Source organism: Pomacea canaliculata, linkage group LG5, assembly GCF_003073045.1.
Source record: "Pomacea canaliculata isolate SZHN2017 linkage group LG5, ASM307304v1, whole genome shotgun sequence".
Taxonomy (NCBI): Eukaryota; Metazoa; Mollusca; class Gastropoda; order Architaenioglossa; family Ampullariidae; genus Pomacea; species Pomacea canaliculata.
The window spans coordinates 20458983-20472553 of record NC_037594.1 but is presented as its reverse complement, the minus strand read 5'-3'; the positions used below and the strand labels follow the sequence as shown (position 1 = coordinate 20472553).

General features: G+C 45.5%; 1 protein-coding gene across 1 annotated transcript in view; it reads left to right on the top strand.

Annotated features, from left to right (window-relative positions):
- Window positions 1-13571, top strand: part of LOC112565006 (receptor-type tyrosine-protein phosphatase N2-like) — a gene marked incomplete in the record, with an annotated part of 155606 nt that overhangs the window by 28526 nt on the left and 113509 nt on the right. The window contains 1 exon segment of the mRNA XM_025240212.1: window positions 7104-8028. Within this exon segment, the coding sequence (XP_025095997.1) occupies window positions 7104-8028 (925 nt within the window).

Genomic DNA, 13571 nt, shown 5'->3' with positions numbered 1-13571 from the left:
TCCATAGTACGGTGTTCTCTGTGGACGGAGACAGTTTTCATACATTGTCGATAGGGATCAATAGTTCTTCTCATTCGTTCTGCGCCCCTCTTCCCTCCCTCACCTCTGCGTCAGAGGCATCGGCTTTCCGTTTCATCCCCTGGACTTGCGATGTGTTCTTTGTCATTGCCATGGTTGTCTCCGCATTATCGAGGCGGCCCGATGGCTTAGCGGTTAGACCTGTCGCCACTACAGTAAGGGAGTGACTGTCCTGGGTTCAACTCTCGTCACGGTTATGTTTGGTTTATTTTATTTTTGGTGCTGAGAGGATAAAAGCTGTGTTCAGAGTTTCTTACTGGCTGTTCTGTATACCAAGCATAGCTTCCTATCTGAGCACTTGCCTTAAAAATGTAAAGACACTTTTCAAGTAATTTATCCAGTTCCTAATATTTTAGGTAGCAGAGAATTATAGCTGGGATCCAGTGATACAAAATACTTGCAGCGTCCATTGACAGAAGTCGAATTCAGCAAGTAATTACTCACAAGTAATGGATGATCCAGACAATTTAGCAATCTAAAGTTCTTTCATTTTTAACTAAATTATTTAAAGGCCAGATTTGTATTGATCGGCTATCACTGTAAACTTAGGGAAGTCCTAATTACCCCTCCGACTGGCTTAATATGTGAGGCAACCCTTTCACAACGGTCTAAGAGGAGCAACTCCTGTTTATTTTGTAACCGGTCAAACAAGACGAGTTGCTTCCCTTTGACACCCTCCCCTCGCCGCTTTTTTTTTTTCGATTTATTTTTTTTTTTTTTTCACAAAGGTGATCGCATTTATGTTACTGGTGATCGCATTTATGTTACTGGTGATCAAAGCTTGATTACATCTTTCCACATTTTCGCGTCGTGACATTTCGCGGTTTTTAATAAAAATTACAAATCCTGCTTTTTCAAGCTGGAAGGAAGGAAGTGCACAGGCTGGGAATGTGCACTCTTCGACATTTCCTTTCTTGAGGATGCGATTTCCCTAAGAGATACAGTGCGCACATAAATTAAAAGAAAATATTAAAACATTTTAAGAGAAGGATTATAGAAAAACATGAAATGATTCAGCGCTGGCTTAATTGTAAAACTAGTTCTTCCAAAAAGTATGAAAATGAAAGAAGGATTTTAGAGGAGTCTCCATCTCGCAAACATTAATGAGTAACCAAGAAAAACCGTGGACAGATATCTTCATCTAGTATTTTGCCATGCATTAGGATATTTTTTCATTAATAAATTTTTTTTTTTTTTTTTTTGATATTTTTTATTTTTTTTTTTTTGGGGGGGGGGGTGTCAATGAATAAACCAACTTTGACGATTATCATCATGCCTGCAATGTCGATTTTATTCATCTCTTTTAATACTTGAGTAAACATGAAATTATTAAAAACTAAAAATAGAAAGGCGTGCATGTTCTCTAATGATCATTTAGACTGCAGGTTAGTATTGCGAGCACTTTTAATCATTATTTTTCCCTTGAGAGTTTTATGTTTCTTTTTCGCCGTGGTGTAGCCTTTGTTGCTGGCACGGCGTAAAGCTCAAACAATTTTCTTGCCTATGCATCTTTATTCTCCAGTTATTAAATTAGTAAATTAAAAGAGAATCTGTGATATTAAATTATTTCTGTGAGCCACAATTTATCGATTCTTCACCTCTTATCTTGAAGCTAAGCAGCTTCTCACACCACAACGTGTTTTTGCTTGCAACCCCTTTCTGTTGGCTAGTCATACTTGGACTGAGGGTTTGAACTGTAAGAGCGAGAGTCTACAGTAGTATAATAAAAGTGTCGTTTTTTTGTGCACTGTCATTATCCTGAGGAAATGTTACGATGAAAACAAGTTGATGATTAACAGCGCGCCCTCCGACCTGTCCATGACCTTTCCCTTAGACTGTAACCGACTTCAGATTGTAATTTTACAGACCTCCTGTTGCACACATTAGTGATCTTGTGTGAATGTTGTTTATTTGACCCAAATGTTTTGATAACAGTCCGGCGATGTACCTAGGTTATGACTTCAATAGAAGACTTACGGTTTGTGGTGCGTGTTTTTCTTGTTGATTCGTGTGCGGGGGAGTGGAGTGAGCTCGCGCTTACAAACTTGCGTGCGTACGTTAAGTTAATAAACTCGGACTTAGCACGTGTCTGCATGGGCCTACTGCAACCCACAGAAAAAACTCGTGACAGACGCCATCAGGTCGCTGGTGGAAACCGTGTATTGAGTGTTGGCGTAGTTTGCGATGTATGGAGTAGCCTCCCTTTGGCCACTTTTCGCCAGAACCTGAGCTTCTACCTTCTCTTCTTTCCCTCGCTCATTCCATCTCGTTTTTGTTTTATCGTCAAACTTAGAGGTCAGAGCAAAACATCTTCCGCCCTTTATCGGCAGTTTGTCTAGAGAGGTATGGTTTGCCATACCGTTTTTCTCTGAGGATATGGGCGCGGTAATGAGGGTCACAACGTTCTGTGGGTGCGAAACAAGCTGTATAGTGGTTGTACAGTAGCCAGATATGCGAAGATTGTACATTTGTTTCTGCCTTTACATCTGTGCATGTTCGGACTCATAGTCTATGGATGTAGGTGTGCCTGTACATGAGTCTTTGCGTGCGCGCGTGTGGGGGTTGTGGTGTGGAAATGAACCGGGCGTAGATATATGTTGGTGTGGGTGTGGAAGATTGAGGTTTGCTGTGGTGAATGTCGTAACAGTTTGCAGCATCAAACAGCGCCTGTCTTTGCGACCATCGTTAACACATTTTTGCAAGATATTATTACCAAAAAAGGTTAAGATAAAATAGTTCCAAGGAGGAGGAGGAGTAGTGAAATGTAAGCCTGCATTCCCTACCTAACCCACTCCTACCCTACAAAAATTGGAACTCGACGGAGACTGATAGGAGACAACGGTAGTAGAGCGGAAGGAGACGCCATTGATTGAATCTTGGCGAGGTAAGGAAGAAAAAAAAATTAAAATAGTGATGACGAGAAAGAGGGTAGAGGAATGGCACATAGTCTCATTACCTCCCCCCTCCCTCAATCACCATCACCACCTCCGTACCTCCACTCTCACCTCCGTCCATCGCAATGCCATCATTCCTTCGCATTTCAATTGAAGCATAATTATCTGGCACTGCTCTCAGGGCTGTTGAAACCTCAGGAAGCGAGATTTCCTCTCGCAGTGGAGAGCTCTTATGATGTCCGCTGCTAGCCTTGCCCGTGCCTATCTTGGGAGTCGGTGGCAACTAGACCTAGCTCAAATGACTGCCTGCTAACCTCGGGGAGCCTTTTCACCAAGACGTCGTCTTAAAACCACACACACTCTCCCAGCTTCCTTCCTCAAAGCCAGCTTCACCTGCCGTCCTTCCGCTCTCACTCCGCCCTCTAATAATTTCTTCCTTATAAGACTTGAAAAAAATCCACTCCCCCTTCCCACAGGCACCGAACTGCCGAAGAGCCAGCCCCCTACCCCTACTTTCCCAAGAATTTTTTTTGTATTTTGTCAGTTCGGCAGCTGTCGCACCTCGCTGTCATTAGTTTTGGGAGTCTCGTTTTTTTTAGGGACTTTTTTTTCTCCTATCTCCTCTCTCTTTCTCCTGTCAGACGGATTGGCCTGGCTTTTCGGCGGATTTCCTCCAGGGCCTGCAGGGGGTTTGTCGAATAAGAGCCATGGCGCTGTCTTGTCGCTTCGTCCGTGTCCGCACTCCTGTCGTCTGTCGCAAGACTTCCCAAACATCACGCATGTGCTGCGCGACACTGCTGCACAGTCTTGGTTATTGTCATCATCGTTAAGGGTTTTTTTCACATTATCGCCATCGTCGCGCTGTTTAATAGTTTGGTGGATGGACGAGTGGATGGTTGGAATGGCTAACCTCGGCGTGGTGACGACATCGTGCACATACTTGTTCAGAAAGGTTAATTATATAAAGGAAATGTCAGATATTTTCATTAAGCCTTGCAGCTCTTTTCATTCCTTAAGCTTTGTGATGACAAAGAAGCAAAAGAAACAGAGTTTTACAAAAAGCGTCTTAGAAATAGCTGTGGTTGTAAGTCGAATGGAGGTAAAAAGGAAAAAAAATACGGAGATGGCATTAATAGTTTTTTATGTCTTGATTGCAGCACGAGCTGTACCGGAAAGAGAGAGAGAAGGGAAAAAAAAACCCCGCATTCCACATAACTTCAAAGATTTTGCATAAGCAGAATAATCTTTGTCGCTCATAATTTTGTTCTAGAAAGGGGACGACATCGGAAGACAGGGGAAAGTCGTTTCTTATTAAAATAGCAAGGTGACGCCGAGGAAAATGAATAGAAGGCCATCAGTATCGATCCACACAACTGGGCCTGTTTCCTTTCCCATCATCAGCTAAGCCCTGTGGGCACCGAGTCCTTTCGTCTGGAAAATACGGGAGAGAAACCTCAGTCAACTTCTTGTGAGGAGCCGAAGCTGTCTCAGGATGTGCCCGCAAGTTACTTCCTGTACTGTGGGGGATGGGGAGGTGCTGGGAGGGTTGGCTGCTATTCCTTGGTCCCTAGCGCTGGCCTCCCCGCACGGCGCCTGATTATTCCCAGTCGCTGAAACGTGTTTTCATGTGTGTGTTTACTTGGGTTACTTTGGAAACAGGTTTAGGCTTAAAAACAGACTTGGGGGGAGTGGCTGTTGGGAAAATACTCGTTGAAAAGAAAACTTAATTCTTTTTTTAACCGGTGTCGATATTTGCTGATACTGCTAAGAAAGAGACTCGTTTTGCTTGGCTGCGGTAGTGTGTGGCGAGCGCGGGGATAGCAAGTATCATTTGTGTCGGGTTGTCCGGAAAACCCACAGAGAGCCGGTCACCGACAGGGTAACAGCAGTCTCCAATGGATGTGTTTTTGAATTGAAAGGTGCATGGCCGTCTCCGAGGTTTTTTCTTTTTTTAATTTCCGGTTAGTAGCTTTAGCCCTCGGGTACTTCTTTTCCACCGTAAGATGGAGCTAAATGTAGCACACCATGGACATGATTCAAGGCGGCCACCTCTAGTTCTTCTCCTGTCCTCCAGAATGTGTGACTGCCGAGGCCTGATTGTGTTTAGATGACCGCAGCCGCTCTACTACTACTACCTCCGAGGTAATCTTACATGTGCTTCGTGAGTATGGGCCCTCGCATCTGATGAGAAAGGTGCTGCGTTTCGTGGCTGGCCAGCCTTAAAAACAGTCAGTGCTCGCGGGGATATAGATTGGGCCAGTAGCGACCACGTGACCTGAAGTGGGCGAAGGCAGACGTCACCAGATGAAGAGCCTCTTAGAGGAAAAAAAACTCGATCTTATTGAGTTGTTTTGGGGAACAGGGGGTGGGATGAAGAGTGTTTGGAGGGAACGCGGAGGGGAAAGCGGTAGGGGGTGTGATATTGACAAAATGTGTTTACTACCCTTTTGAGACACAATGAAAGGTGGCAGAGCTCAGATCTTTCCATTTAAGCCTATGCATCCTCGCTGCTTCTTCCTGTAAGCAGATGTTGCTGCACTGAAATGATAAAAAATGAACTGCACTGTCAATCTTTGATTTCTAAGTTCTATCTTTGACTCCAGTTTCTGCCCAGCTTTTTGTTCTCTTTGATTATATTCAGAATTGAGATGGTGGGCATCAGAACGACGGAGAGACAGATTTTATTTCATATTTTTTTCCTTAGTGTTAAAAAAGACGCGATTTTTTTTTTTAATTGTCAAGCTTGTCAGACTATTACAGTCTAATTATGTATTATTTCTCTTGAAGAAGAGGGGAGCTTAGAAGTAGGGGATACACAAGGTTGTGCTGAAATAACAGGGGAATGGGGAGTGGATCAAGAACGAGGAGAGGAAAAACGAGATGGAAACCTCTGTCCAAACTCGCTTGATGAAACGTGGCCCAAAACAGTCAGCAGCACGGCAGCAGGTGGAGGAACATTAGTGTACAAAACATGAACACCAATCGATGACGATATAGCATTCTGGAGCTCTGGCAGCATGCCTTCGCCTGGAGATTTCCGCCTCTTGGACAGTACTTAGGTTTTTTTTTCTACCTCCTCTTTCCTCTACTCCAGCTGCTTCAGCATCACATTCTGCTTGTAGCGGACCAGCTTGCTTAAAAAAATATAGTGAAGATAAAAAAAAGAAGAAAACAGGAGACAAAAAAAATGGAGGGAGAAAGAAATTTGCAACTGCTTGTTAGATGCTGGAAGGACGGACCTAGAAGAACGTCCCTCTTTTTTTCAACAAGTCTAAAAAGAGGCATAATGGAAGCGCGGCTTTCTTTTGTGGGAGGGGTTAGGAGGCTTGTCGAGCTTTGGGTGGGGGTGGGGTTGCGAGCGCCGCAGCGTGGCTTCTAATTGTTTTTGCATGTCCACGTCTCTCCGAGGCGCGCGCGAGAAGGGGAGGAATTTGACGCTTAGCGACGTGAAGAGCATCTTGGGACCCCGAGTGCACGGTCAGGCGGGAACGAGAGATCCGCTCCACCCCTCTTCGGTGTCAAGATCGTACATTGTTTGTTCCGGAAGTCAGGTCTTGCTAGATGCTCCCTTATCTTCCCCCATCCTCTCTATCCACATCCACCTGAACACCTCGATGTTAAGATCGTGCCTTGTTCGCTCCGGAAGCAGCGATTATCTCCCGTCGCTTAATGCTGCAAGGTCCTTGTTTTTCTCCCTCTGCACTCCCTTCCACTTCCGTTGTTTTCCTCGTCTCCTGTTCCTTCGACCCGCCGCAATTAATCACCTTTGGAGAAGAAAACCGCTCATGCTTCAACCTACATCAGTCAAGGCATCCAACCAGCCAGCCAGTCCCAATTCTGCGTATGCTCACTCGTACTTTCAAACACACGAAGGAGTGCGCGCGTGCACACACACCACTGTTTCCTTTTTTAATTAAAATGTGGTTGTAGCATATCTCCGCAAAACTTTCCTAATCCCGGCTAGTCCCCATCCCCAAGTCCCAATTAAGTATAGTCGGGGGTGTTGTGAGGATTGTCTTCAGGACTACGATTGGTCATGTCGAAGCTTGACAGTTAAGGGGGAAAAAGCGTCAACAGACATCACCATCTTCATTGACATGCCCCGCTCCGCTATCTGTTGCAGACTTGCTTTTTGGCAGCTGCCAAGACATCTACGACCTCCGCGGTGACGAAGGACTGCCAACAGGAGGAGGAGGAGGAGTTCCGCCTGAAGACGCGCGAGATCGAGTTGCTGGAGGAGGCCATCTGGCGCCTGATCCAAGAAGGCTTCACGTGGCAGGATGCCTACACACAGTGCACGCTGCAAACACGTTGGTGGCATTCCAGCGCGGCCGCCACTTCAGCCCTCGATTGTGCGAAGACGCCCTCGGCGTGTCCCCTTCCTCCTCATCGTCGCACTCTTCTTCGTCATCACCGGCGGCGACCTGGGTCCAGGGCACCGACTCGGAAATAGCTGCTGTTTTGAAAGAGCTGCTGCGCACGGCGGAGGTTGGGGAGCGGCCTTCTGCCAGAAACTTTCTTCACCCACGCTCGGACCTTTCCGACTGGCGGCCGAGGCACCACCGATCCCAGTCTCCCACCGACAACTTCATGTTCCCTTGGGGTCAGGAGGCCGAAGGTCAGGAAGAGTCCGAGTTCGATGATGGGCTTTACCCGCTCAACTCCAACAAACGCGACGAGTTCGTGCAGGTCCACAAATATTTCGATCAGTCTAAAGGCCAGTTGAAGAGGGCGCCCTTCGTGCCAGTCAGCGACAGCGACAACTACATCAAGGCCTTTCCACAGGAGACACTCCGCTTGCCGTCGGATGACGGTGCCACCGACCTTGACAAGAGTTATTCCCCTTACCAAGCTTTTTCGCCAAGCGAGGAACAGGCCCTCCTGGAGGCGGTGCAGCAGGAGGAAGAGCAACAGGAGGAGGACGACGTCGCACCAGAAGGGCAAGGTCACTTGCAGGATGGCGGCACCGACTTTTTCAACATCCCAGAAGCGGAACCTGTGGGGGCTCCTGGGATGGAAAGCAGCATGGGCATTCAGACTAGCTTGACTGAACAAGGTAAGAGAGAATATTTGTGTGTGTGTGAACGAGAGAGAACATCAGTCAGAACTTAACCAGTCCTGACTCAAAAATCGTACGATTCACTTTGTATGACCCAATCACAGATCAGCTGATGCATTTTAAAGCGATTGGCCTTAAATTTTACACTAGCCCCAAATATCTTTTGCTCTCGTTATCTGTTTCCTTGACGACGTGTGTCCTAATTTAACGAGGTCACACATTTGACCTGCACACGTCGACGTATGAATGCGAACAGCACGTGTCGTGTGATTGTGGAAACTCGAATCATCTTACACGCTGCTGAGTTCTTGGGGTTTTTTAAGATTCATTTTTTTCACTTATTCCATGTCTTCATTGACTTGAAAACTGCAGAACATCGAATAATTTCAGGTTATTTGTTGATTGGATTGCGCGTCACGCGCATTCTTTCATACACATTTACAAGTTTAGTGAGATGCATTTTAATTTATTATTGACTGGGTAATTGCAGGAATCCTTTGACCAAGATCAAGCTCAATACTCCTCTTTTTCTTGCTCCAGCTACCCGCAGATAAGCATCACCTTACACAGAAAGTGTGAAACTCATGAAGTCTTCTTCGCTCAGATGGTCCCAGCTCTTCCATTGGCTAAGGCCTTTACTAAGTAATGCACAATTCCAACAGTTGTTCACACATGTTTGAGAAAATAGTTTCTTCCACTGAGTCATTCGAAAATTTGTTTCCCACTAGACCTTCAAGGCTTGCGGCGCTCGGTTTCGGGGAATGCAAAGTCCATGGCGAATCAGAGCCAAGATGGACGACAAAGGAGGACTTCAGCTCATCTGTTTTGGTTAGCGCAATATCCGTCACGCTGTGCCTAGGGGCTTCCCAGCCAGGTTACAGCTTCTGCCCTGCTCCAGTTCCTTCCATTTTCATGCCAGCACACAGCAAAATACATTCTTCTTTTAAATCAATACTACCCAGCCGCTTCCTATGGTTTCAGTGGAGTTTGCTTTCTAGCAGCCAGTGAAACGAGGACAAAGGAGGGATGGCAAGACCAGAAGATAAAAGAGTAGAGACAACAGCTATTTGCTGACAATTATCTTGCCCTTGCCGTCTGGCTCAGGGAATCCGGGTGGTGGTAAGACTGGGGTGGTGGTGGATGTGCTGGTCGGCGTCGTGGGCACAGTGTTCTGCCATGCAACATCAGAGCTAGTCTTCAAGTGAGCTCTTAAAAGTAAGTCTTAAATTACCGGTCTCGAGTTTGGTCTCGGTGGCCGACTTTCCACTTGAGATCGGTGAATAAAAGACTCATTTTCAAGACCTCACATGCACACACATACCCAACCGAGATATGTGAAAGTGAAGCCGAAGAACTTTTGCTTAACGTCCATTCCGACCTCGCACGAAGCCCATCCAGTTCCTGTGCCTCTTAATTGTAGACTTTCTCTATGGCATCCTATAAGTTGTCGAGAAGGGATGTGCTTTCTTTGTCTATGAACTGCTTACAAAGAGGCTGCCTACATGATGCATGATTGTGTCGCCTTTTCCAAGACGCTGCTTGACTTTTCTTTTAATTTCTGGATTGAGCTCTGCACAAGGTACATTTCCCCAAATTTAAATAACTCATCTCTGGTTTCGAAAACGTCTTCAAACACCACCACGCAGGTCACGTAGGTCAAACTCTCGACATTCTCCTTGGCGAAAGCTTCAACAGCCTAAACGTGTCCATGTATAATCCGAATGTCCGTGTTTGACCTCTTGCTGCGTTTCTGGTGATGTCTGTAGGCCTTTAATTGTCGTAATCTTCCTCGTTTCCAGAGTCTTAAGTTCATGCATGCCATGTAATCATAGTTTCATCCCTTCTCTCATGTCTCTCCATTCCCGACAGAATGGTAGGAGGCAGTCGAGCTGTCCTCACCTCTTGTCTTTCTGTCAATATTTCTCAGAGACGACAGGCAGTAGAAGACATTGCTCGTGCGTTTCGTGGGTAGACTGGAATATTTATAATGTGTAATTAATGTGGAATGTTTATAACAATGGGTAATTTAGTTATTTTTAGTTTGGGGACTTATACCTAGGCTCACCTCCTTCCTGTCAACATCTCCAGCCTGTCCACATTTGACACTCTAACCCTGCTCGAGTTGAAGTAAAGGAACGACGAGATTGAGAGCGTCTCGAGGACGTTGGAGAATTTCCGAGAGCTTGGTGTTGTCATGTCGGAGGCACAAACCCATTCGCTCCCTCAGCTGTCGTCGAGAGACGAGCATTTTTTCATCGACATCGAGAAGATTGTTGAGTGCATACATGTGTGTGTGTGTGCGTGCCCGATTGCTGAAATACACAATCGTAATGAGACAGTCAAGCGAAAGGTCAGGCATCTGAAGGCAAAGAAACGAAAGAGTACTGTACAAAAAATAGAACAAAGAAAGTTGGTGAAAGGGTGACAACCGCTGGCTGGAACAAATTGAGAGGTGATGGGAGCGAGGTCATTGACGTGGAGTGTGATGGCAGCGCGATCAGCGAGGGAGACGACCTTAGGATGAGGATGCCTGAAAGGAAGGAGACGGTAGGGACTTTCCCCGCCACCAGCAGGAGAAAGAAAGTAGGAAGCGTGCCTCCAGAGCCCCTTGGAGCTGCCGGTCGTTGAAGACCTCTCCGACATCTTGCCGCCAGAGTCTCACGTAGGAGAGGCGCTGCTGCTGGCCATCTTTCTCATCGCGCCGACTTGTCGCAGCATCCGCCACCACCACACTTCCACGCCCACCCCGCATCCTCCCTACCCTCCTCCACCCGGAGCCCTGCGGGCAGGAACACGCGGCAGAGGGCGCTAGCGAGGTGCACGCGTAATCACGTGCATGCATGAAATTAGCCGCTGTCGGCGCGCGCAGCGTCAGTCACCAGGGGAAAAAAGAGATGGTGCTCGCTGGTGACAGTGACTGGACACTGCTGGCAGCACCGCCTACGTCTCGCTCTTGTAATGAGGATGTCGCCTCTCTTGCTTGCAGCATTGCAAGCCACCCTTGCGACTGGTAATGTGCCTGTGTTATGTTACCGCTGTTTAGCAGAGGGAAGAGGGTGTCTCTCTCCCCTTACCCCACCCCGCACCGCTTTCCTGGCTGGGCTTTTACCTCCTCCACCCCTTAACAAAATCGTGCTGCCTTAGTATCCCTTGTATTCAATGAGAGTCGCTCCAACATCAGACGAAGTGAAAGCGGGAAAAAAATGTGTATCATGAACGAGAACTCCTGCCAGCGACTAGTCGGTGTGCTTGTCTCCCCTTCAATGTTGACGTGAGTGGGGTACGCGACTTAATTTTGTTTTTGCACTGACTAAAACAAAGAAAAAGCCAGCATACCAACGAACAAAATGAAAGATCCCTCCAAAAAGAAAGGAAGCTGCAACATTTACACTCACCATTCACTTTACTTCTGTGTTATATCAGCTTTGACTAAAGTAGTCAGCAGTTAAGCTAATCGAAGTTAATGCATTTCCATTGGATACCATAAAAAGACAAATTAAAATTCTCTGCATGTCTGACAAATTAGTTCCCCCCTCCAAAAAAAAAAAAAACCAATCATATCCGGTACTGTCTTTTTCATCTGAAAAACAAAGATGTTTGTCTCATTCACAGTTACAGTTGTTCTTGTCTTTTACTGTCCATGCTGATGAGACCAAAAGTGCTGAGGTCACATTTTAAAGGATGGTGGGTGTCTTTACATCCTTGATCATGAATGACAGCTCAAGAACATAGAGAAACAAAGGGCTGCTAACACCAGGAGTGGAACACAGTTGAGATGTCACTTTGTGTGGAACCTTCAGCTTTAACAAAGATTTCTTTCCCAGTATCGATTGACTGGGGTCTACTGTTTTGTATGTCGGAATATTGCTGAAATAGATAATATTGTGTAATTTCCCAGGGTATTTTCTGGCACATATAGCAGATAGACCTGGATGGATTTTGCACATATCGATCAATATATCAGGAAGGTTGGAATCAGACAGTACCAGTCTGATTGCAAGTATTTACCAATAAATTCTTTGTATTAAAAAAATGCATTTCCAAATAATAGGATGTTCTGTAGTGCTGGGATTATTCTGTTTCTATCTGCCAACATGCAGATCGAACAAACTCAGGTCAGACAACTGACCCGACATCACCCAAGCAACTTGAGGCAGAGTGGAATAAGTTTAGTATATCACTGATTTCCATGCCTGTGTCATGTTTTAAATCAACTTCATCCCATGGACTTGATTTTTTTAATTTAAAAACGCTTTGTTCTCTGTAAGTAGCACATTCTTACACTTCAGTATGCACACACTTTTCACACTTCACAGTGAGTGTTTGCATGTTGTACTTCATTCATGTCTGTTTCTTAACATGTGCCTAGTAGATCATATTTGTTGAGCTTAATCAAAAGAGGAGAGTAAAACATATTGTCCTTCACATCAAAAACATGCTTGTGCAATGTTAATTTATTTAAAGCTTTTCTTCCCCAAACATTTAACAGCTTACAGTGAGGCAGCTAATATTTGTTTTAATAATGACTGAAAGGCACAAAAGCTTGATGATTAATACACAAGAACAGAGCAGAAGGTGCCAGAGGTTTTTGTATGGCAAATGTCACTGTCAACTTTTGCGTGCAATCGCACATTTACTGTCTGGCAGCACAAGAAATAATTACTACTTAACTCAGCACCACACTGTGTAAAGGAACAGGCTCATGCAAGTTCCAGTCCAGCACATGTGCATGCCAAGTTATTTATTATCTCATGGGAGTCACTAGACTTTTTTGTTCTATCATTCTTAAACAGCTAAAGGAAAGACCGGAGCATATATAGTTGTATTATGTATTGTGGAGCACAGATTTGGGTTTTATAACTTAATAATAAAAATACGTAAAGATTTGTATAGCACACACACTCGTAAGATGCATGCTTTTAGCTCTTAAAACAAGGAGGAGTCATGGACAGCATATGAGAGACAGAAGAATAAACTACAGTTCTCATGACGAATAAAAGAAAAGTAAAATGCAAAAAAAAAGGAATCAAATGACAAGAACGGAAAGCATCGTCATTCTGGAGGAAGACCAGTAGGAAAGTAATAATAAGCGGAAAAAGAGCGAGGGGCTGAAAAAAAGACTAGCGTTTGGTGGACTGTAGTTAGGAGTAATGCTCAAGGAGGAGGCGCGTTTTCAGTGCAGATTTGAAGGATTCAATTGTGAGTAGGTGGCGGATGTGGATTGTTTTGCTGCACAATAACTAAAAATCCTGTGTCCATATGTTGTTCTGGTGACAGGAGTAGCTAGGAGACGGTCATCAATTAGCGGAGTTGTGTAGCTGGGATGTAGGGGAAGAAAGGTTCAGAGAAATAGTCAGGCCAGCCAGCAAAGAAATTACAACACAGCACGGACAGTTTGTTGGCTGGACATAGGTGTGCTGTTACAAAGATGTAAGCTTCCCTCCCTGTCACGATGCTAGAGGCCGAGCGACCATCATGTCCGCCATCCGTTGGACAGAAGCTTCAAGAGGCGCGAGAGACACGCGAGCTTACACCCCCCT